Genomic DNA, 24,516 nt, shown 5'->3' on the forward strand with positions numbered 1-24,516 from the left:
CCGACCCCGGTTATGAGGTACGTGATACGGCTCGGCGACGTCAGCTCCCGGCAGCACGCTTGCTCAGATCAACGAACGCCACCCAGGGGACAGAATTCCCATGGGACCGTGTCACGCGGAGAAGCCGCGTCCTCTCACAACAATCCGCTCGCTGAAGGGGTCTAATCTCGGCCGGCTTGGTCAGGGCCTGTGGTGGCTGTGCCCGGGACGACGGGAGCGCTCGCTTCACTCGAGGGATTTCGATGCGTCTGAAGCAAGTCGAGCAGCACTGGCCGCCTGAGAACATATGTACAACACGTCTGCCACATTCATCTTTTCCACTTGATAGAAAACTTCGACGTTCGTTCGAAGGGCAAAAACCAGTACCGGGTGAACTCCCGTTGCAGCGCAAATGCTCGTTGCTACGGCGAATATGGTACGCCAAACAGCGCCTCAAGTCAATGTAATTGCGTTCTTGGAAACGACGAACAACACCACCGGTCGCGTACGGCAGATGCACAGCTTCACGATTTTGAACCAGTTTACCGGCGGTCTGAGACGAGCACGCCTTCTCCGCAGGCGGAGCACTCGGCTGACGACGCCGTGTCTGAGCAGGTGAACAACGCGAGAGGTCGGTGGACGATCATCCGGCGTGACGGGTCAGCAGAACGACACTCAGCAGGGCGACCAGACGCGGCTTCATCCGAGCCATCCCCTCCCCGCGGCTGATTCTAATCGTTTCCATCACTAGCTGCAAAATGATTCGCTGCGTCGATCCTATCGTTCAAAAGTGTCGTCACTGCCGTCACGGGCGGACACCAGCCGTCGCGTGACGCCCCTCCCCCTCCCCCGGCACCTATGGGCCGGCCACTTCGCGGACCGCACCCCTCAACCGGCAGCTTTGGCCCGGCGTCTCGGCCTACCGCCGGCCAATACCAAAACAGATGAGTCACATTTGAAACAGATCAATACTGCCGCCGAAAAACAAGCCACCACACGGCCGGCCACCGGGATGTCCCCCGACTGGCGGCGTCCCAGTCAACTTTGAGACTCGCACGTCCTGGTGCTGAGACCATGATCCATCAGATACCTGTCCGTCGGCTTCCCATAAATAAAACAGCGAAATCCATCGGTAAACACGCTATCACAGTCTTCCAAAGAGTCCCGTGCGACGGGTCAATTATAATAAATATTAACTCCGACAAGCGGCCGGCGCTGCTGACAATTTGTCTGGGTCTCAACACGCCGCCGGATAACGTAAACAGGTGATCACGCGGGGCGGATGCTCCACCACCGGCCGGACGCGCCAGCTCCACGGCGAGCACGGCGGTCGCCGACGCGTTCGTTCGCTTCGGCCGGCGCTGCTGACGTTCCGCCGCCGCCGCCGCAACCGGTACCGCCGGCGCAGGTGCCCTAGAGTGAAGCCCTTAAGCTGGGTCCGCGGTCTGCTCAGCGGTCAGTTCGTTCAGCTGGAGCCGCCAGAACCGACGCCCGGTCTCCACCGGTGACGGTGAAGGGCGGACACCAGACGGCTGGTGTCTCCCCCCAGCCGCCGGCACCGTCCGGCACTCGCTCTCAACAGCGGCCCCTACACCGGCCTCTCACACCTTCTCCTTCATCTTCTTACGCTTCTTGACCTGCTGCAGCGCCAGCCGGCCGCGCTCCAGCCCGGGCCGCTTGGCCAGCTTGGCGTGCTTCTTCTTGAGGACGCGGGCGGCCGGCGGCGGCAGCGGCAGCGGCGGCGGCTGCTCGGGCGAGCGCGGCCCCTCGGAGACCGAGCGGCGCGCTCCGCCGTCCGGCGCCCCCTCGTCGGCCGCCGTCAGCGAGGTGGCCGAGGCCGAGGCTGAGCGGGGGCCCGGCGGCCGGCTCTTCTTCAGACGACCCTTCCCCAGCTGAGGACGAAAGCGGACGGGCGGTCAGCGGCGGGGAGGCTGCGAACGGGACTGAGGACGGCAGCGGGAGGCTGCAAACGGGACTGAGGACGGTCAGCGGCGCGGAGGCTGCAAACGGGACTGAGGAAGACAGGGGAGGCTGCAACCGGGACTGGGGAAAAAGGCCGGGGAGGCTCCAATAAGGACTGAGGAAGAAGGGGAGGCGGAGGCCGCGAACGTGACTGAGCACGACGACGGGGAGGTGGGCTAAAAGCGGGACCACAGCGACAAGAGGACGCGTACAGGTCGGGGCGGCTGGTGCTCTTCGAAGGTGGTGCGTGTGATTCAGAGCCGCATATCGTACGGAAAGTGTGGCGCAGTGACGGGACAGGCGAGCCGTGGGGCATCCCTTGCGTCTGACCTACGGCCAGACGTCGGTGTTTTCGGCATCGCAAGACAAAAACGAAACGAAAAAATTGACATCTGCCCGCAGTATTCACCGGGAAACAGTGATCCTTGACGAACGGACCGCTGATCGGTTAATTCTGCTAAGCCGGTGGCAGTACGCGGCACACCCCTGACCTAGCGGGTTTAGAAATCCCGACCATTTGTCACGCTGGGAAATCTTATGGGAGTGCGAACGAAGGCCACAAAGCCATGGCAATAAGGCACATCATGCAATGCATTTACGCAGGATATTTTTTAGATTTGATCTGGACACTGGATGGATGGGTTTCTGGGATCAGACTTCAAGGTAAGCAGTACTTTGCTTGCTGTGCGAGCCCCGATCCCTACCATTCAAAGGTAAAATTCCATGTCAACGGCACACTTTGGTGACGCCAGTTTAACGCGTCGCAATGCTCGGCACGTTAAAGCAAAGCATCCGCAAAAAGAAAACAAAACATATAGCAAAGCATACGCACAGACCTGCCACACGTCGCGGGTCAAAACCATGTCTCCAGTTCTAAAATGGCTAGTGGGTATCGTTTAAAACATCACATCACCAAATCATACGCCGTGCAGACCAAGCGCTTTCAAAAAGACTGCAACTGGCCATAACAAAACATAACACCGCGTGGGCTCCTACCCTGCGTCACAGACACCCGCTATCGCGCGGATGACGTCACTCACCTTGGGCCGCATCGTCTCCATGGCGGCGGTGACGTCACTGACCAGCGTGGGTGACGTCAGTAGCTCGATGGCAGTGAGTTGGTCGGCGCGACAGGCGGGAGCCGAGGCCCTGCGAGCGACCAGAGGTCAGCAGCCGGGTACCGCGCCGCCTCTGCCCGGCCTGGGCGCGGGCGTGGGCCCTGCACCGGCCACCGAGCTGGCAGACAACGCGGCCGGCAGAGCGTTCTCTCAATTAATTTTACGTTTTAAAATTCGGAAGAGCACTCCCTGCTCTGCTCACATTGCGGGCACTTTAATCTAGGGCTCTCCAACGACAAGATAATACAGTTCATAAAATATTGCTTCGCGTCCGCGATGCTTCCTGCGGCGGGCGTTATGATGATGCATGTCTTGCCAGTTACTTCAAGTGGTCTCACAACACACACGACTATCCTCAAAGCAATACAGCTTTGGGGCGCAGAGCAACACCCTACTTATGAACACAGTGAAATGGCTCCACCACAGGAGACCAATTATTTAGAACGGCTGTGGTAGAAGGACCTCATAGACCTCATAGCGGTCTAACGAGCAGCCGGCACCGCGGGTAACAGCCATAACAGGCGGGACGGGACACCTTCACCCAGCAGGGGAACAGTTCATCCATCACGGAGGCGCCATCTACCAGAGGCAACCGCGTCAACTTGTCGCACGCGACGTCAAATAACCTTCAGTGTTATCTGGTAACAAGACTGGCAAAATTGGCCCATTGTTCGAACTGCGTAGTATGGTAGTGGGGGAGGGGGGGGGGGGGGGGCAGGCAGGCATCTGCGACGACAGTGCCGTTTTCTACACAAACGGTGCCTAGCGAGGACCAGTCGCACCGGTACTTCAGATGAAAGAACCACAGCCGCATAACATGACGCACGTAGTATTATTTGTGCGTCCTGTAAACTTCTGAGCCTGCCGCTGTTCTCAGTGCAAGGTGGAAAACGGCCAGATTGCCAATTCACTAATATGTGGTACAATCTGCATGGACAGCATACGATACACACTGCCTGCAAAACGGACGTAGCAAAACACCGTAAAACCTTAGCCGGCCAGAATGGGGTCTCCCGAAACAGTTAGCACGCCATATTTCACGGGCTTAGTCCATTTTCGAAAGCTGGTTGTCGAAGTGAAATACATCATGTAATGGCGACATGGGAGGTCTGATAGACTGGCGTGATTCGCGACTTCAGATCACGCATGGCGGCAGGAGCGACCTGAAGATGACGAAGAAATCCCCAAAACTGAAGGCATATGACTCACATGGTCTTTCACTTATCCACCTGTTGAAAACATAATACAAAGGGCTATTTAGTTTTGCGTATTGGCTCCGACACGAGAAGGCATAAAAGACGATATGAAATTAAGAACAAAACTTTGTTTTTAAGATTCAGTCCGGCCCCAAAAGGCCGGTTAAAAGGCCCTAAAATGGACGGCTTTCTGAACATCAGCGTTCATGCTAAGCAATGCTCGTTGCGTGAGCCCTGGCCCAACCATCCCATCGTGAAATCCCCGCTGAACTGTCCGCCCTGCCGCCCTCTGACGTCACCTGACCTTCAACGAGGCCGCTATCGCCGGCCGCAGGTCATCCCAGCCAAGAACAAATAATAAGCGTCTGAAGCGACTCGAACCCACCTCGCCACGTGGGCGTGGACCGGAGGGCGTGCGCTGAAACCAGCTGAGCTATGAGGGCACAAGGAGAAGGCGCTTTTGCCCAGCAAAAAAACTCCTATATATTTTCGCCACAAATCTGTAAAAACAATAAGCTAACACCTCGAAGTCAGTGTACGACATTCAGAGATGTCAGATGCCCGAGTTATACGCTTCCAAGGAAGCTTTCCTCTTGATTTGGGTATTTCAAATAAATGTTCCATTCGTACTGCATTTCTTTTGAAGTCGTCAATTTGAAACCATAACACTCGCTTTCGTCTCAGTACAATGAAACGCCGTCAATTTAATTTCCGAAGTACCCGCTCATACCCGCTCACAGCGGGTATGTGTATGTGTATGTGTATGTGTGTGTGTGTGTGTGTGTGTGTGTGTGTGTGTGTGTGTGGTGTGTGTGTGTGTGTGTGTGTGTGTGTGTGTGTGTGTGTGGTGTGTGTGTGTGTGTGTGTGTGTGTGTGTGTGTGTGTGTGTGTGTGTGTGTGTGTGTGTGTGTGTGTGTGCGCGCGTGCGTGCGTGCGTGCGTGCGTGCGTGCGTGCGTGCGTGCGTGCGTGCGTGCGTGCGTGCGTGCGTGCGTGCGTGCGTGCGTGCGTGTGTGTGTGTGTGTGTGTGTGTGTCTATACACGCACCATGACGAAATCACTATTCGCAAGAAACCGAGCGCCGAACAACAATGCGGGAACAGCACTGCCCATGAAGCCCGAACTGTGCCCATCGCATCTACGCGAGCCACACTTGCTCCTCTATCCCTTCCGCAATCCCCAAACCCCCGCCTGGGGTCCGGACCGAGCGTCGCGCCTCACCTGCGGGCCAGCTTCTTGCGCGGCTGTCTGGCGGTCTTCTCGGCCGCCAGCTGGGCCGGGCCGCCGGCCGCCGACGTCGAGGGCTCGGCCGGCTCGCGCGGCGCCGGCGCCGGCCGCTTGGCACGCGGCGGCCGGGCCGACTTCTTGGCCGTCAGGCGCGTGCTGCCGCGCGTCTTGACGGCCGGCCGGCGCGCCAGCCGCGGCGCCGGCGTCCCCGCCTCCGCCCCGGCGGCACCGCCAGCCGCCACGCCGATGGAGGCAAGCCCCGCCGCCGGCGCCGCCTCGGACTGCGGCGGCGAGCCGGCGGTGGTCGGTCGGCCGCCGGGCCGGGCCGGCGCGCCGGCGGCCGGCGGCGAGGCGCGCGGGCTGTTGCTGGCGCTGCTGAGCGCGCCGGCGAAGCTGAGCGGCGAGCTGCCACAGCTCTCGAGCCGGCCCGGCGGCAGCTCGTCCGGCAGCGTGGCCGACTCGTCCTGCGCGTCCAGCGTCGGCTCACTGCGGCCCGCCCAGCCGCCGCCGCCGGCGCCGGCGCCGCTGCTGGCGCCGCCGTCCGAGGCCAGCTGTGCGTAGCCGACGGTGCAGGCCGTGGACTCGAGTTCGCCGGTGCTGGCCGAGCCCATGAAGAGGTTGGAGAAACTGACGGGCGGCGTGCTGACCAGCTGGATCAGGTGGCCGAGACTGCGGCACGGCGGCAGCGCCTCCGGCACCGGTGCCGCCGCCTCCTCCGGCTTCGCCACGCGCTTCCTCCGCTTCGGCGCGCGCTTCGCCGGCTTCGCCAGCCCGGACGCAGCCGGCAGCTGGTCGGCCCACGCCATGCCCGCCACCTGGTGCTTGTCGCCCAGGATGAGGTTGAGGTTGCCGACGACAGAGGACTCTGGGCGCGGCGCCTCGGCCAGCCCGGCGTTGACGAGACTGGCGGAGCGCCGGAGCTTGGGCGCGCCCCGCCCCAGCACGGCGCTCTCGCCCAGCTTGACCGGCGTCGGCTTGAGCACCTTGCGCTTCTCGGAGAGGGCGCGCCGACCGGCCGGCTTGCGGGTGAGGCCCGGCGGAGTGTTTCCTGACGGTGGGTCACGATACGGGTCAGCGAGGGGCCACCACCGGCTGGCATCCGCCCCTCTTATCCTCTATCTCGCTTCATCCTGCATCCTCGCGACACCCCGCTTGTCCGGGGCGGGCTGCATGCCTCAGCGACGAGTAGGCCGAGAGCCCCGTGGGAAGGGGGACCCCGCTGGGTACCTGCGCATGCGCGGGTTAAAGCTCGGCGGTTGGCCCCCCGGCGCATGCACGCCTGTCCCACCGTTAACCATTTTCCTTCATCCCATAGCCCTGAAATGACCATGTCTGGTCGAAAGGGCTATAATCCAAAAAAAAAAACACCACCGGCTGGCTCACGGAAGAACACCTCTCGTCTGTTAAACATTCTTTGGGCAGAAGGATAACGTCAGGACCCTTCAAATGATGGATGGCCTTTGCGGGTGGGTGATGGCATCCTTCCTCAAAGAAAAACAAAACCTAAAACAACGTTGCCACATACGTTTCCCGTGACCTTTAGCCGCGAGTGGCACGAGCCGATCCTCCGCAAGAGCCGATGACCCGCCACCCCCGCGGGGGAGGAGGCAGCAGGCAGCGGGCGGCCATACCGGGGGAGGCGATCTGGCCGAAGCCGGAGCGGGGCTGCAGCACGGGACTCTTGACCCGCAGACGGCTGGGTCCGGCCAGGCTCACCACGTCCGGCTGTGTGTCCTGGAGCAGGCACCACGCCGTCAAGGTTACTAGTGTCAATGTTGTATCCTCTTGGCGTGATTTGCACTTCGGAAAACATTACAAAAGAGTGGGTCCGCCGCGGGTACTTCACATCCGTCCCAAGCCCGAACTGGCCGCGTTAGGGAGCGGGACCACGAAGCTACACGTCGTTTGTTCGGTCCCAACGGTTTCATAACACATCGCGACGAAGATGGAGCATGAACCATGGGAAAAACAAGCACTACCTATCCCTTTATCATTCCGAAGGGTCGCGCCACAAATACTGTAACAGAATACTGAACTCAGAGGAACATCCCCCTCTCCCCCGACACACACACACACACGGCACGCGGCCGCCATTCACTCCTGCCCCAGGCAAACCTACGCTGACAAACTGGGCCGCGCCCCGAGAGGTCATTCATCGCCACAGACGTCCGTCAGGCGGTGAACCTCCCTCGGAAAAGCCCGCTCAGCTGAATAGATCACACACGCCGAAGCACAACAGTGATCGGCGCAGACGTCCTTCGGGCAGACCGGCCCGAGAGAAGCCGGCCGGGCCGACTGACACCACAAGAGGAGGCCGAGAGAGCGCTCGCGCCTCGCCGCCAGACCGCACCTTGTTCAGGGCGAGCTCTCCGTCGGCCTTGGTCGCCGCGGCCGCCGCCGCCAGCACGGCGTCGGCCGACCGCTTGCGGGCGGGTGTCACGGCGGCGTTCTCCTGGTCCTCCACCTTGGCCGGCGACAGCTTCTTGGCTGCGGGAGCGAGGACAGCGCCGGTCAGCGGGGCCGAGGCGGGACGGCGGCCGAGCAGGCCTGCTCTGGTGTCCACCGATCACACGGTGACGGCGGCCGAGGAGACCTGCCCTGATGTCCACCGATCACACGGTGACGGCGGCCGAGGAGGCCTGCTCTGGTGTCCACCGATCACACGGTGACGGCGGCCGAGCAGGCCTGCCCTGATGTCCACCGATCACACGGTGACGGCGGCCGGGGAGGCCTGCTCTGGTGTCCACCGATCACACGGTGACGGCGGCCGAGGAGACCTGCCCTGATGTCCACCGATCACACGGTGACGGCGGCCGAGGAGGCCTGCTCTGGTGTCCACCGATCACACGGTGACGGCGGCCGAGCAGGCCTGCTCTGGTGTCCACCGATCACACGGTGACGGCGGCCGAGGAGACCTGCCCTGATGTCCACCGATCACACGGTGACGGCGGCCGAGGAGGCCTGCTCTGGTGTCCACCGATCACACGGTGACGGCGGCCGAGCAGGCCTGCTCTGGTGTCTACCGATCACACGGTGACGGCGGCCGAGGAGGCCTACTCTGGTGTCCACCGATCACACAGTGACGACTGCCTTCGATGCCGTGTGCGATATTAAAGCTGCTGGCGGGAAGAGCCGTCTGGTGCACGAGCGCACGTGATTTTTCGCACATCTATTATCAAAGTAGAATAGCGTGGCACTTAACATGGATACAATTCATTCCTGCAATATGTTCGCCACGTCTACGAACGTCCACAGTGCGCCGTGGGTGGTTACACTAATACGTGCTCACACAGATGTGGGACCAATGCAGTTCTTCACAGCACGCCGCAACAGAATCAGAACAGTGACGGAATAACCATGAGGGACATCAACACGCCGGTTCGTGTCCGGCCGTCGCGCCCCGTGCGTGTGCGTGTGCGTGTGCGTGTGTGTGTGTGCGTGTGCGTGTGCGTGTGCGTGTGCGTGTGCGTGTGCGTGTGCGTGTGCGTGTGCGTGTGCGTGTGCGTGTGCGTGTGTGTGTGTGTGTGTGTGTGTGTGTGTGTGTGTGTGTGTGTGTGTGTGTGTGTGTGTGATTGGGGCTTTACGACGCACTCAGCTGCTGAGGCTATATGGCGTCGCCTGCCTCTCACCCTGGCAGGAAGGGCGGGCACCGCGGGTAATCGAACCCCGTACCTCTGGTTTCCCAGACGCGCAGTAGCCAACGCAGACGCGCTAACCACTACACTACCGGCACCCTTCCGTCGCGCCCCTCTGACCCAACTACCCGCCTTGCTGCTGACCTTTCCTGAGTCGGCGGGCGGGCCGGCGGCGGTCTCGGGCGTCGCCGCAGCGGCCGGGCGAGACGGCCGGCGCCAGGCGACGCTGCGGAGGCCCGGCCGGCGACCCCGCTGCTGCCGCCGCCGTCGGGCTGCGCTCCTCAGGCGGGCACGACGTCTGAAGCGGAGAGAGAGCGGCGCTGTCATCAGACGTCCGACGGACCGGGGTCTGGCCGACACTGGACACACGCGACTCTCCCGTTGGGATGTGCTCACAACGCGCCACTTGTGGCGTGGCACAGCAGAGACAATGCAATGTTAACGGCTTGCGCGCTGTGTACCAGCCAAAAGACACGGGCAGAGGAAACCACACGCCCGACAGGAGTAACACCAGTCGCGAGCTGTAGGCCTGGAGAGGACACGGCGTCCGTGAAATGCCAGATCTAAGGTGGCGTACACCTGACCGCGTTTTCAGCTGGCGTCCCCAACCCAAACAATCCACGCACGGTGATGACGGAGGTGTGCACAGTGAACCGGGCCGGTCTGCCGGGAGAGGACGAACACTGAGCGGCGCCGGCGCCGGCGGGGCGCGGCGCGGCGGGGCGTGGCGGGGCACTCACGCGCCGCTGCCGCTCGCTGGTGAGCGTCTTCATGGTGCGGGCCGTCTTCTCCGGCGAGAACAGGATGTTGTTCTCGCCGAACTTGGTCACCTGCATGAACCTGCGGAGGCGGGGCGTGCTGCGGTGAGCGTCTGATCATGGCCGCGGACACGCGGCTAGGAGACGTCTGCTCATGGCCACAGACACGCAGCTAGGAAACGTCTGTTCATGGCCACAGTCACGCGGCTAGCAGACGTCTGCTCACGGTAACAGGCAAACGGCTAGGAGACGTCTGCTCACGGCCACAGACACGGGCTAGGAGACGTCTGCTCACGGCCACAGACACGCGACTAGAAGACGTCTGCTCACGGCCACAGACACGCGGCTGGGAGACGCCTGCTCACGGCCACAGACACGCAGCTAGGAGACGTCTGCTCACGGCCACAGACACGCGACGAAAAGACGTCTGCCCACGGTCACAGACAAGCGGCTAGGAGACGTCTGCTCACGGCCACAGACACGCAGCTAGGGGACGTCTGCTCACGGCCACAGACGCGCGGCTGGGAGACGTCTGCTCACGGCCACAGACACGCAGCTAGGAAACGTCTGTTCATGGCCACAGTCACGCGGCTAGCAGACGTCTGCTCACGGTAACAGGCAAACGGCTAGGAGACGTCTGCTCACGGCCACAGACACGGGCTAGGAGACGTCTGCTCACGGCCACAGACACGCGGCTAGGAGACGTCTGCTCACGGCCACAGACGCGCGGCTAGGAGACGTCTGCTCACGGCCACAGACACGCGGCTGGGAGACGTCTGCTCACGGCCACAGACACGCAGCTAGGGGACGTCTGCTCACGGCCACAGACACGCGACGAGAAGACGTCTGCTCACGGCCACAGACAAGCGGCTAGGAGACGTCTGCTCACGGCCACAGACGCGCGGCTAGGAGACGTCTGCTCACGGCCACAGACACGCGGCTAGGAGACGTCTGCTCACGGCCACAGACACGCGACTAGAAGACGTCTGCTCACGGCCACAGACACGCGGCTGGGAGACGTCTGCTCACGGCCACAGACACGCGGCTAGGAGACGTCTGCTCACGGCCAGAGACACGCGGCTAGGAGACGTCTGCTCACGGCCACAGACACGCGGCTAGGAGACGTCTGCTCACGGCCGCAGACACGCAGCTAGGGGACGTCTGCTCACGGCCACAGACACGCGACGAGAAGACGTCTGCTCACGGCCACAGACGCGCGGCTAGGAGACGTCTGCTCACGGCCAGAGACACGCGGCTAGGGGACGTCTGCTCACGGCCACAGACACGCGGCTAGGAGACGTCTGCTCACGGCCAGAGACACGCGGCTAGGAGACGTCTGCTCACGGCCACAGACACGCGGCTAGGAGACGTCTGCTCACGGCCGCAGACACGCAGCTAGGAGACGGAACGGTGCCCACTGCTCGCCGCGACCGCAGGTCGGCAGCGGGCGGGGCAGTGCCCACTGACCTTCTAATCCAGGCGCGCATGCCGGCCGGCAGCAGGCAGGGCAGGGCCCACTGACCTTCTAATCCAGGCGCGCATGCCGGCCGGCAGCAGGCGGGGCAGTGCCCACTGACCTTCTAATCCAGGCGCGCACGCCGGCCGGCAGCAGGCGGGGCAGTGCCCACTGACGTTCTGATCCAGGCGCGCATGCCGGCCGCGGGCGGGCGGGGAGGTACCCACTGACCTCCCGATCCAGGCGCGCACACCGGCCGTGGGCGGGCGGGGCGGTCTCCACTGACCTTCTGATCCAGGCGCGCACGCCGGCCGTGTCCCGGTACTCGGAGCGGCCCAGCCGCGAGAGCGGGTTGTCGCCCGTCACGTCCAGGATGGAGACCATCAGCGCCTCGCCCACCTGGCCACGGCACCGCACGTCAGACAGCCGCCCACCCAGCCACCCACCACCACACGCTGGCTACCCACCCAGCCACCCGACACCGCACGTCAGACAGCCGCACATCCAGCCACCCTTTACATGGGCAACGCACGTCAGACGGCCGCCCACCCAGCCACTCTTTACATGGGCAACGCACGTGAGACGGCCCGCCCACCCAGCCCCCCCCCCCCCGCCCCTTACATGGGCAACGCACTTCAGACGGCCGCCCACCCAGCCGTCCGGTACACGCTGGTCACCCATCCAGCCACCCGCTACGAGCACCGCACGTCAGACGGCCGCCCACCCAATCGTCCGTTACACGCTGGCCGCCCACCCAGCCACCCGTTACTACGCGCTGGACGCCCATCTCATACTCAGAAAGATCTCATTTGCCTTTTTGGGCACATGTAGTTATTTGGACCTACGGCTATTCGTAACAACGCATAATCGTTCGGCGTCTAAAACTGCATCGTGTTCTGCAGAGCCTCACCGCCTACTGGCAAACACACACACACACAATTTGCCCGCAGCGGCCCGTTCGCCGGGGGTGGGCCGGGCACACTCACAGCGGCACACGCCCGCGCCGGCAACGGCCCACAGACGGGCCCGTTCCGGCCCGGCCCGACGCGCGCGCGCACCTGTTCGTAGTGTGCCGGCGTGTAGGGGACGGGCTCGAAGACGAGCGGCCGGTCGGCCGGCGGCTCGCGCTCGCCCGGCAGCGGCGGCAGCACGTTGCAGAAGCGGCCCGTGTTGTAGTTGCACTCGAGCGTGTAGCTGCGCACCAGGCCGGTGGAGCGGTAGATGGCCACGCGGCCGCTGCCCTCCTTGCTGAGGCCGTCCTTCTTGCCCCTGGCCGAGCGGCGGCGGTCAGCGGTCAGCGGTCAGCGGTCAGCGGTCAGCGGTCAGCGGTCAGCGGTCAGCGATCAGCGGCGGCGGCTCCACACACGGCACGGTCAGGTGTCGGCACCGGCTCACGCAGCACGACCTGCCGCCCAGCGCGCCTGTGACCGGGCTGGCGACGCCACCCACAGCCTCAGGAGGTCTCTACAACACGACCAGACACTGGCACCGGCCTACACAGCACGGCCAGACGTCTGGCGTGCTACCGACCGGGCTGGCGACGCCACCCACAGCCTCAGCAAACATCATCAGAAGTGACGCCGGCCAATGGTGGGACGCGCTCACAGCGCCTGTGGATACATCTGACGGGATGGACAAACGAGCGGGGGCCATGCAGCACTGGCAATGCTGATACGGCGATCACCGATGGGTATCGTGAATTTCAACTGTGTAAGCCCAGCCAAGTATCCAGCAAATCACATGCTGACAGAAATCAATGCAAGAAGCTCTATGGGCTGGTCACGGTTCACAGCGATAAAATCGCAATTCATCACAGCACACTACTCGCGACAACCACTAGTGAGCAGCTCTCTCCGCGGCCAGCCGATCCACGTCTGCGACACACGTACTTGTGGTGCATGTTCTTCTCTGTGAAGTTGCAGGCGAGGAAGTCGAAGTTGGCCGAGTTCAGCGAGACCAGCTTCGGCAGCAGCATGCAATCCAGCATCGTCTCCTCCGACGAGAAGTGATTGCCGTACATGAAGCAGCCTGGTCGAAGCAATACGGTCGAGAATTAGTGGCATCCATTTCTGGATAAGTCAAGGGAACTATGGGCAGCGAGCACTGGCTGCTAACTCCATCTCATTCTCGGACATCGGTGACTATCTTCCACCACGCTTGCCTTAAGGTTTTTCGAGAGTTGCTTGCTCTCGGTTCCGTCTTTCTTGCGCCAGAGCAGGTGAAACGGAGGGCCGACGCACGTGTGCACATCGCCACCTCAGCTGCCTCCGCTGAAGCGCCATCTGACATACGCGCAGTATCGTGACGTAGCGCCTTTCCGCGCTGGACCGCAATATTGTGGGCTCCTTGGCTTGTCCAGCTACCGTACAAATCGCACCCGGATCAGTAGACAGACGTTAGCACCGGCGAACAGTACATCCTTTCGGAGGATGATAGTCTGGGCCTTGAACATTTGTCTTTCTTCAGAAGCGGTCACCACGGCGCCATGGCTTAGTTGGTTAAAGCGCCTGTCTAGTAAACAGGAGATCCCGAGTTCGAATCTCGGTGGTGCCCATTTTCGTTCATTCAGACAGTTACGCTTGACGCTCCGCTGGACACAAACCCATAACCTTCGCACACAAGATATCCCCGTGCTCCTTCAGGCTAAGTCGTCATGGTACTTGTCGGTGACAATTGGGAGACAGGCAGCATCAGGCATCAGTTTAAATCACGACAATCGTCGGGTACTAGCGTGTGAATAACTGCCAACCTCTGCCACACACAAACTGCTACCCAGAACATGGTAATTGCAGTCCGGCCTTCATATTATGGAATATTCTGACACTGCCTGACAGCCAGCCCTCTAGCGTCCCTGTCCCTTGCTCCCCCCTTGCTTCCCTCTCCCTCCCCCTCCCGCCCACCCCTCCTTCATTCCTCTCCCGAGCGCGTACCTCGCTTGGAGGCGTGGCCATGCATGTCGACGTAGAGGAAGAGGTTGGAGTCGCCGTCGCTGGGTACGGCAGTTGTCTCGCCGCTGTCCACGGTGGAGGCGCTGCCGCCGGCCGCCGACGACTCCGTCTCGCCGGACGACACCAGCGACTCTGAGTCGGAGCCGGCGCTCGGCCGTGGCTCGGCCCACTGCCGGCGAAATCTCAGAGTCATGCCAGCTTCGGCGGAGAGCACGAGTCACCGAGACGGCTGCAGTAAACGTTCGGCGGAGAGCCCCCGTCACAGAGACGGCCACAGCACGCACTCAGCGGAGAGCCCACACTCGGCGGAGGGCCCCCGTCACAGAGACGGTTGCATTACACGCTCGGGAGGCAGCCCATACTCGGCTCTCCGCCGAGCGTGGGCCCCGGCAGGTTGGTTTAAACGGTCAGCCAGCCAGACCAGCCTTGGAGGAGAACACACGCTACAGAGACGGCATCAGTACACAGTCGGCGGAAAGCCCACGTCAGAGAAAGCCGAAGTGCACGCCCAGCGGAGAGCCCACGTCAGAGACTACAGCACAACTCGGCGGAGAACCCACGTCAGAGACGGCCGCAGTGCAGGCTCCGCGGAGATGGGCCACACCCGACAAGGGTGTCCCATGTGGGTACCGTCATGCATCGCGCTGCGGCGCTGCTCAAATAACTATAGTGATTTTATAATGATATACATACCCTTTGTATGTAAATAACTATACATGTATGTATAGTTATTTACATACAAAGGGTATGTATATGTAATATACATATGTAAATAACTATATATAACTATATATAATCTACATATGTAAATAACTATATAATGAGACACATACTCTTCGGTCTTCCACACCAGAAGCCCAGTACTCCTAGCCGGCGAGCAGCGCCTCCGCCTCGCTGCCTCGGCAGCAGCGGACGGGACCGGCGCTGAGGGACGCACCTGCTGACGGCCGGCCGCCGGGGCCGCCGAGGCGGGTCTCTCACGCACTGCCGCCTCCGCCACCGTGGCGGCAGCCTCGCACGCCTCCGTCTTGCGCGGCGGCGGAGGAGGCGGCGGCGGCGGCGGCGGCCCCAGCGGCGGCGGCGGCGGACGCAGGACGCGCGGCGTCAGCTGCAGCAGCGACTTGAGCGGACTCAGGTCGGGCATGCCCAGACTGCTCTCGTCGTCGCCGCCGCAGAAGCACGAGGCGTCGTTGGACACGTCCTCCAGCTCGGGCGGCCGCGGCACGGGGGCCGCCAGCTCGCGCGGCCGCACAAACCGCGCGTCCACCTCCGCCACGCTCGGCTCCGAGTCGAGCACCTCGCACTCGGCCGGTACGCGTCCCAGGTGGTGGTACAGCGCCACGCTCTTGGCGGCGTGCACCTCCGGGTAGAGGGCGCGCGTCGGGTCGCCGTACATCCGGTTCAGATTGGCGCCGTGGATGTTGGTGCGGTAGTGGCCGCGCGCCACGCCGTCCGGGTTCAGCATCGGCACCACCTTCACCACGTAGAGCCGACGGAGGCGGGCGGCGCGCGCGTCCGCCGACAGGAGGAAGCGCAGGCAGCCGTTCAGCACGTGACTGGAGGGCGTCTCGCCCGGGTGGACGCGCGCCGACAGCAGCACCACCTTACGGCCGGGGAATCGGATGGCGCGCGGCTCGCTCAGAGCCAGCGGAAACAGGCCAGGCAGCCGCATCTCGCGGCCTTCGCCGCCGTCCGCCGCCGTTATGGTCAGCAGGTCCACCCGCCTGCCATCTAGCGTGTAGGTGAGCAACTCGCGGTGATAGTAGATGTCGACAGGTGGCGACAGCCGGAACTGCAGGTCGCGAGCGTTCAGTTCAGTCTGTGAAGAACAACGGTATGTTGCTACTTAAGGCCAACCATTATCCCACAGGGTGCACTGTATGTTTAAAATAAAAAGCATACAACATATCTTTAGCTAGCAGCCAACATGCCAACTCCCATCATAAATGACCACATCACGCCTCCGCCTAACGTTGCGATAAAACGACTTATATGTGACCCGCCAATATCATACAAACTAGTAGAATGTTCAGCCAAGGGCTACTGCTCCGCCGTCCGCGACCAGAGGCCCGTCCCGGACGCTTCCAGAACTTAAGTGCGCAATGGAGTGGAAGTTTTACTGTGACTGCGCATTAACTGCACGTTCTGCCACAATATCGAGTTAGCGAAGTGGGTGCCCCGGCTTACCAGATGAATGGCTAGATCATGGCTAGATCATATAAGGACGGAGGCATAATGAGATATGGGGTCAACCTTAATGCGCAAAAAAATTATCATTACTCGCTTTCGTGACGAATATCACCTCAAAGCAGGAGAAAAAACTCCATCTGTCGCCAACATGGTAATCGCGTGTTAAGCGCTAGTACGTCGCAGCCTGGTCCGGGGCCAGACAGCGATGAGGAACGGCCGTCCCCCACCATATCTCTGATCAGACCCAATCCAGACCATAGAATGCTCCGGAAAAAGACAGCGATGAGGGACGGCCTACCAGACCAGATCCAAACCACACGTTGTTTCGGGGCCAGACAGCGATGAGGGACGGCCGTCCCCCACCATATCACTCATCAGACCCGATCCAGACCACAGAATGTTCCGGAGCCAGACAGCGATGAGGGACGGCCGTCCCCCACCATATCCCTCATCACACCCGATCCAGACCATGGAATGTTCCGGAACCAGATAGCGATGAGGGAAAGCCTTCCCGCCACACATCTCAGCAGACCCGATTCAAACCACAGGCTTCTTCAGAGCCAGATAGCAATGAGGGGCGGCGTCCCCCTCCCCCTACCTCTAATCACACCCGATCCAAACGACAGACTTTCCGGGGCCAGGCAACGATGAGGGACGAGCTTCACGCCAAACCTCTCACCGGACCCCACCCAACCCACAAAATACCCGATCCACCGCTGTCGGGGCGTGGCTGGGGCCGAATGGCAGCTGGATACCCGCCCGCCTCACCTGCAGTTCGGTGTAGGAGTATGGGAAGCTGAAGGCGAAGTAGGTGGTGCAGCGGGCGTCTTCCAGCGTATAGTACTTGAAGCTCATCACGAAGTTGCTCTCCTCCACCTGAATCAACAGGTCAACAGCGTAAGCACTGAGCGGCAGACGGCTCTGGCCGGGTCAGGGACGGACACCAGCCAAACTGATCGCATTCCGTAGTATTCTCCCTAGCTAAAATGAGCGGGTGCGATGACCACGACGTTGGAAAACAGCCAAACGGATCGGCAGGTACGGGAGGCGTCCGATCGCAGGCTGGCACAGGGCGGCCGCCATCACCATTGTTCTGGTTTTGTTCTATGAGGCGGTGCAAACGGATTATTTGCCGCCGGCCGTGTACGGAAAGGGCTGACATCCCAGCGGCAACCCTTCAGAGCGCTTCGCCGAATCTCTTGACCACACAGCGTAGCTGGCCACCGACGGGCTGGCCCGTGGCAGTAGACATACAGTACACGATCAGCAGACTCTCCCATAACCAGACTCCGATAGCAACAGTCGGGCGGGTGACAAGCTATCACAGGCACTTGAAAGGCATTAAGAAAAAGCAAACCAAGCAAATGAGCAATGGTCTAAGCAGCCATCATGGTGATTCTGATGATGATACTGCAACAGTGCTGGAAAGATGACCTCCGACAGAACTTTCTCTAACAAGGAAAAATGTATTCTCCACTCCTTCTTTCTTTGAATTGACATTCGTCTCGACATGGCCTGCGATATGTTTCCGATGCTAGTACCGATGCAACATGGAAGATCGTAATTTGAGAACCACAGAGTCAGACAGAGTCGGGCGGAGCGGCGCCGAACCTTGTACAGGTGTGTGTCGCTGAGTCGCTTCCATTCGGGGAGGAAAGAGCGGGCTCCACGCGGTTATACTGTGCGCATGCCTTGGGCGTACAGCTTGCCTTTGCCCGGTTCAGGTTCATCATGTTGAACCGGACCGTGGCGAACGGCGGCCCGCCTGCAGGCAGGGCACAGGTCGTGAGGTCGCCGCATCATATGTTACGCCATGGTGGATCGACGCGTAGCACTCTCCCGTGGGTGTAAACAGTCTGCACGGCCAAGGATCCACGACATCTCTTAATCGCCTCGCCGGAAGCCGATCACTGACTGACGGCCACTCGCTGCCACGATAGCGGAAGCCAAACTCGCTCTACTGCAATGGGAGGAAGCCAAGTCCGCTCTACTGCAGGTGGGGCGGAAGCCAAGCCGCTCGGTCGCAGTCGAGCAGAGCCAATGCCCGCTTAGCTGCAGTTGACGGGAAGCCAAGCCACGCTCATCTGCAGGTTGAGGCCGGGAAGCCAAGCCCGCTCGGCTGCAGTAGGGCGGAAGCTCCGGCCCCACTCGGCTGCAGTGCAGTAGGCGGAGATCCCAGCCCCGCGCGGCTGCAGTAGGGCGGACGTTCCAGCTCGCTCTACCGCAATTGGCGGAAGCAAGCCCCGCGCGGCTGCCAAGAGTCCGGCGACAGCCGGCCGAGCCCGGCGCCAGCGGCGACGCGCATGGAATTTCGGCACTGTCGGCGATGGCTGGCGGCCGGGCACCACCGGGACAGGAGAAAGTGGAACCAGGTGCGGTTGTTGTTCTCGTACTCGGTGCCGCCCGCAGTCTGGCCGCACCAGCAGTTGAACTCGTAGGCGCACAGGTCGTCCGCGTCTGCCGCAGGCACACGCGGGTCAGAGTCGGGCGGCGGTGGATCTGAACACCGACAGACGCCACGACCGGTCGGTCGTAACCGACGGCGACTGCCCACTAACTGGCGGAGGTTAACGAGTATGAACACAAACCATCTGATGACACGAAGTCGGCACATGAACAGAGGTCATGACATTGCCTGGGTGTTCGGTTGTCTTGCAGGACACGATGACGCACTCGCCAGCTTGAACACAAAGACCGCCGGCAATGCAAATCAATAGGGCTAGCAGAGCCACTAGAGCAACAAACACAGGTCGAAGCACCTGTTTATTCATTACCGTGGGTAGCTAGGTGGTGGCAAGCAAAATAGCCAAATCACTGCATCCTCAAACACAGGCCATACACATATGGTTCATCACATATGGTCCATATGGTTCATCACATTAAAAGCACCGAATGACATGCATCATATGGGGGGGGGGGGGGTTAGTAGTCAGAAAAGCACCACTCCATGGACATATGATTATATATCACACAAATAAATTTGAGTGCTGGAATAATACGCAAAACGCTGACAAGATGTCACCATTCCGTCAATCTTCTCACGAACTCCACAGCTGTATGGTAGATATCAATTCAATGAGCTCAATTGCAATCACTAGAACATGACAATAGCAGTCACTCTCGACCACTATCAGACACTTTGTAGGAAAAGCGGTACACCTCAACATCACATGTCTTCCTTAAAACATTGCATCATTACCATCTAATATGTGCTGAAGAGCACACTGTGACAGCACATACCCAGACCCATCACTGCGTGTCCCAGCTCACTCTCAAACCGAGCAGAGAATCAGGTGAAAGGTGACTTCCGGTCACCTTTCTCCACCACCAGCACGAGCTGCTGGCACATGCAGGAACGAGTGTGGATGTGTGCTGATGCTGGTCTCACTGAAGCATGCATCATGACACAGCTTTCCCACCAACCTTGGCCATCAAAGTGGTTGGAGCCCGGCTCGACCTTCTCCACCCGCTGCAGGTTGCCGGAGTCGAAGTTGGAGGAGATGCGGAAGCCATCAGTCTCGATTTCCATGTCTGCTACCTTCAATGGCTTGAACTATATCACAGATGTTGCCAGGTTTGGTCTGGGGACAGAATTTGAGCGACGATTCAGAATGGCACATAATTAGCTTATTGCACGTTATATGAGAGGCCATGAACACAAAACAATAAGTTGGGCATGTTGATATGTGATGTACAGTGACAAAATGAGCTGGGCATTGACTAAGCTGAAAACATGTTTTAGACCATTTCCTATCAAATTTATGCTATTATACATACAGGCAGCTGCCAATCAGTCACAGGTGGAATGGTTGGCAACTGGCATGGGTTAGCAATAATATCATAATTTCAGTAAAATGTTCATAAGTGAAAAGCAAGGCAGCTAAAATCATTTGAATTTAGCTGAATTTTGTAATTGATTCTGGGTTGTTTACAAACAAAACATGGTATTAAAAGGGGAAGTGCATTCAAATTTGGATGAAAGTGCATGACTTCAATGTATTCCCACACATATCTTGCTTTTCATTGCATTATACTGTATGGAATCTATTACAATCCATTCATGTAGTATGGCTTTCCAGGACTATTCACCATATACAAGGTACAAAATAGGTCAAAAAGCAAGGCAAACATGCATCAGGACAAAAAAGTGGCAATAGCCATAGCAACAATATCCAGACCTTACTACACACACACAATGCAAGCACACGCCGTGAGCCAGGATGGCATTTATGAATAGTCAACGCAGACAAGCACGGAGCGCGTGGCTCTCAGGCCCCCCAGTGCTCTCAGCGATGCACGAAACGCGGACAGTGTCGGACACTCGACGACGGCCGGAGGCAGCTGGTTCCCCAGGCGACAGCATGGTAGGAAACCCCCTCCGTGCGGCCGAGTTTGTGCCTCGGCAGCTCGCGAGCTCGACTTCGGACTACAGGCTGAGCTGGTTATGAAGGGCTTTATACACTTTAAGAAGGCCCCTCTCGCCCACCAGCTGCTCAACATGGGCCCTAATCCAGAAACGTCAACGCCGGACTGCTCCTCGCTCGACGCCGTACACCAGGCACGATACGTGCGCTTAAGTTTGTTATCTTTTCAGCCGGTCTAGCTGATTTGTTTCTGCCCCACACGGAAATGCTCAATGAAATGTGGACAAATCAGTGCGTTTCGACGAGCAGTTTGAACATTGCCCGGTTGAAGTGGTGGCGGGACCGATAGAGGTTTGCGAAGGGCGTTGCTTGCACCTTCTGGCGACGTGGCCGATGTCAATGGCCCCGAACATGCGTGGGCCGATTATTACAGCCAGCAGTCGTATGGACGACGAGGTTTTGGTACCTGACCCAGCTATATTTAGGTGGAAGTCTTCAGCTTTGTTCCGCGGTTTTGACAAGAACCGATTGAAGAAAAATTTTTATTCTGGGTTCATCTTACGTAAATCTGAACTAAACCAGCATTGTAATGTGTTCAAAAAGTTTGCGACATGACATTTTAGTGGTTCAAGATTTCGAGGGTCTGACGAGTCGCGACTGGGTAGCTGGACATCGTCAGCGTACGCCAGCACTTGACAGCCCCGTAAGAGACAGCGAAGGTCATTCGCGAAAAGGCTGAAGAGGATCGGCCCGGCGACCGATTTCTGCGGCCCCGTAATGGACCAGCAGCCGGCGTACCGCCTCTCGAACGCTAGGTTAAGCCCATCATAAAACACGAATGACAACAGGGCCAGCCTGCAGAAAATATGTCCAATGCACTGGGCACCTACGCGGCATCGGTGCCCTGCGCCTCAAGCTCGCGTGCGCCCAACTCGAGCCAAGGCGCGATGTGCCGAATTTTCGAATTACCTCAGTGCGAAAAATGTTTTGGGGTACCTCTGAATAAGATTTTCTCCTTAGCATCATAATTCACTGCAATATTAGCTCTCTTCGCACTGATATTGGCGACACCGTATGCCGAGCTCCGAGCGCTCGAATTTATGGCATACGGGAGCTGAGATTTCGGCCGCGATGCCGCTGCTGCGTCGGACATGTTTGGTGCAGCATGCATATTCTGCAGTTTGATGCCAGAGTATACATCTCCAGGCAAACAAAAATTCACGATTTCTTGATGTTTTTAGTCCCTATGCATTTTGAGTCTTCTCGAGTACAAATGTTGTAGAAATGGGTGTAACCGTAGACAGGCTGGTCAGGAGGGGGAGGGGCATGAAATCAGTTTTATCAAATGGGTGTTTTGTGCTTCCAGTTATCTTAAAAAATTGCATGTCTGTATCTTTTTTCAGAAAAATAGCACTTACATGTCAGGCTGCCCCCAGCTTGAAGTTGGATTCCCTGAGCTTGACTCTCCTTTTTGTGGCCAATGCGAGGCCTCTTTTTCTACCCTTGATGAACCTAGTGTCACTTCTGAGGAGAGGGGATAATTCATTAAGAATTAAGGCCAGGTGATTACATTAATCTGGCATCCTCTGTAATCACAGACATATTACCATCATGTATCTTTGCTGGTATGTATCTGAACTTTTTCAGGGGCAAATTCTCCAAAATCCCATACATTTTCCCAGCACAAAGTGTACATCTCTAAGCTCACCAGTACCATGGCTTCTGTCTCACTGCACACACACTCACCCTGACCTACATCCCTAGATATACCCAATCTTAGTTTTGGCAATTACAAGCTTGAGTGATATAAATAATTGAAATAACAATGCACTTGATATTATAATTTTCAAAGTAACTCAACATTTTTGAACATTTTCTGGTTACACAAGAGTGACATGAACACTATCTTAGCTGAAGTGTTTCAGTTCCGTATTTTTAAGTGATCTGCAAACAAAATCACAAGATCATGATGGTCGCTGCCTCACTGGACACTGGTCCTATAGATAACTATGGTATGATAGGCAGCAAAGCTACATTGCATGTTTAAGCCAAGGAAGTGCTCACATCCTATGGAGAAAATGGCTGTGATTACTATGGGTCATTTTTCTGGAATTTATGACTACAAAGGTAAAGGTGAAAAACTATTACATGAACAAAACCAAAACTGCCAGTGGGCAGCCAATGACTAACATCAAATTTAAGCAAGTGAAGGAGAAAATGTGGGCATGGCTCAACCTGCAGGGAACTAACCAATGCTTTAGTGTTGTATCTCCAACACTCAACACAAATGGTATCATATGAATGCAGATTGTGTTGTACTGTTGATAACATTACAATTTCATTATACCCCTTCTACCCAGCCTTTGAGAAATCCATCTACTGCACTAAATGCCTATAGGGCAGCACATGCAGCCAATGTTTCATGGAAGCATGCTGCTGTAAAGATAAGCTGAGGCAAGTGCTTGACAAGACTTTTTCACATAAAATTGGTTGAAAATTCAGCATATTTTGGCACATTCTGCAGTTGGTGCATGCAAACTTGAGGCTCAGTGCACCAATGCTTAGTATGGTACTGAGGGTCTGGTGGTCCAGTGCAGTTTACATGATTATTTATTTAGTGCAATAAATACATTTTTTGCATGCTTAAGTCAAACCTGCCATATAAATGCATAAAACTTAGGCCAGGCCAGCCCATGCTGAATTTCCAAACTTGCTTTGCTTGAAATAGGCTTGGAAAGCATTCTTGTGCAAAATCACCTTGGAAACAGCATAATTTCTTGAAAATTGGGCTTTCTGTATGCACTGCATTGCTGATAACTATGCACCAAACTCTGAGCACTCAGTTCAGTGGTCTATGAATGTCAAACTTGATGCCACTTTTCCAGACAGGCTTTGTAAAATGTGCAGTTTAGTCAGACTACCATGTAAATGGCACTCTTGAACCTGGTTAGTAACTTTTATGGTTAACACCCTCCAGGAAAGTGGATGATGCATGCTTAACAAAATTCGATTATGCATAGCCTTCAAACACATCAAGTGAAATTAAGTTTAAAATACCGTGAATGTTTTGATCATCAGTCTGTGATGTTTCCTTGTGCACCTCAGCAAGCGGTCACTCACCAATACAAAACATAACCAGCTGAGCTGAACTAATCCAAGTACAGGTTCATCATGTTAGCGTCTCAAAGCAACTTCAGGTGCTTTACGAAGACAAGATCTCGACCTAGTTAAATTTGTTCACTTCGTCCTGTCGTCACTTTCGTGCGGAACTCAACTTCCTATGACTACATGCTCTCAAAACGCAAATGATCACAACCATGACCACCAATTGGCGGCTGAAAATTCATGAGTCGGTGGGGGCTATTTTCCTCCCCTACTTACCACCGCTTCATGCGCCGCCTGTGTACACACCCCCTCTTCCTCGCCTCAACGCACACAGATGTTAGTTGCAAAACATTTCACCAGCCCTTTGAGGCGAACGCGACGCAAACATGGTGGATAAGACCACCAAATTCACGAAACGGGTTTTAATAAAAGAAACCATAGATGTCTGATGCCGCTAGGTCGGAAACACCTGTGCCCAGAGTGTGCAGTCGGCAAAGAGGGGCACTGTCCATGGAATTCAACTGAATCCCTGTGCATGGGTGGTCCGGGTACGGCTTGGTGGTGGCATCTACGATGAAAG

General features: G+C 58.0%; 1 protein-coding gene, 1 long non-coding RNA gene and 1 other non-coding gene across 3 annotated transcripts; 1 reads left to right on the plus strand and 2 right to left on the minus strand.

Moving 5' to 3' along the window:
* Positions 1-1,580: 1,580 nt before the first annotated feature.
* Positions 1,581-18,112, minus strand: LOC119104271 (cytosolic carboxypeptidase-like protein 5). The gene is made up of 17 exons (XM_037227968.1): positions 18,079-18,112; positions 17,236-17,343; positions 15,378-16,096; positions 15,215-15,251; positions 14,260-14,446; positions 13,219-13,357; positions 12,388-12,598; positions 11,616-11,728; positions 9,856-9,955; positions 9,260-9,413; positions 7,831-7,967; positions 7,112-7,214; positions 6,038-6,528; positions 5,852-5,944; positions 5,475-5,524; positions 2,982-3,090; positions 1,581-1,679 (listed from the first exon to the last, which is right to left on the minus strand). The coding sequence occupies exons 2-17, from the start codon at positions 17,320-17,322 to the stop codon at positions 1,581-1,583; spliced, it is 2,829 nt and encodes a 942-aa protein (XP_037083863.1). The 5' UTR covers positions 17,323-17,343; positions 18,079-18,112.
* On the plus strand, positions 13,809-13,882 carry TRNAT-AGU (transfer RNA threonine (anticodon AGU)). The gene has a single exon. It is a non-coding gene; the product is annotated as a tRNA-Thr (tRNA).
* Positions 18,113-18,887: 775 nt separating the features above from the next.
* LOC119104891 (uncharacterized) lies at positions 18,888-22,353 on the minus strand. The gene is made up of 3 exons (XR_005095005.1): positions 22,250-22,353; positions 19,891-20,048; positions 18,888-18,924 (listed from the first exon to the last, which is right to left on the minus strand). It is a non-coding gene; the product is annotated as an uncharacterized LOC119104891 (long non-coding RNA).
* Positions 22,354-24,516: the final 2,163 nt, after the last annotated feature.

Source organism: Pollicipes pollicipes, unplaced genomic scaffold (assembly GCF_011947565.3).
Source record: "Pollicipes pollicipes isolate AB1234 unplaced genomic scaffold, Ppol_2.1 Scaffold_6052;HRSCAF=7182_pilon_pilon_pilon, whole genome shotgun sequence".
In the NCBI taxonomy this organism is placed as follows: Eukaryota; Metazoa; Arthropoda; class Thecostraca; order Pollicipedomorpha; family Pollicipedidae; genus Pollicipes; species Pollicipes pollicipes.

Bases quoted from the DNA above. Each gene is read 5' to 3' on its own strand.
- LOC119104271 (XM_037227968.1), bottom strand. From the start codon at position 17,322: ATGAGCTTCAAGTACTATACGCTGGAAGACGCCCGCTGCACCACCTAC. The intron at 15,252-15,377 runs GCGCGTCCTGCG...AGTGCGTGAGAG, and splicing joins TCGCTGCTGCAGCTGACGCC to ACCCGCCTCGGCGGCCCCGG. The intron at 5,945-6,037 runs GCACAGCTGGCC...CTGGACGCGCAG, and splicing joins CGGCCTGCACCGTCGGCTAC to GACGAGTCGGCCACGCTGCC.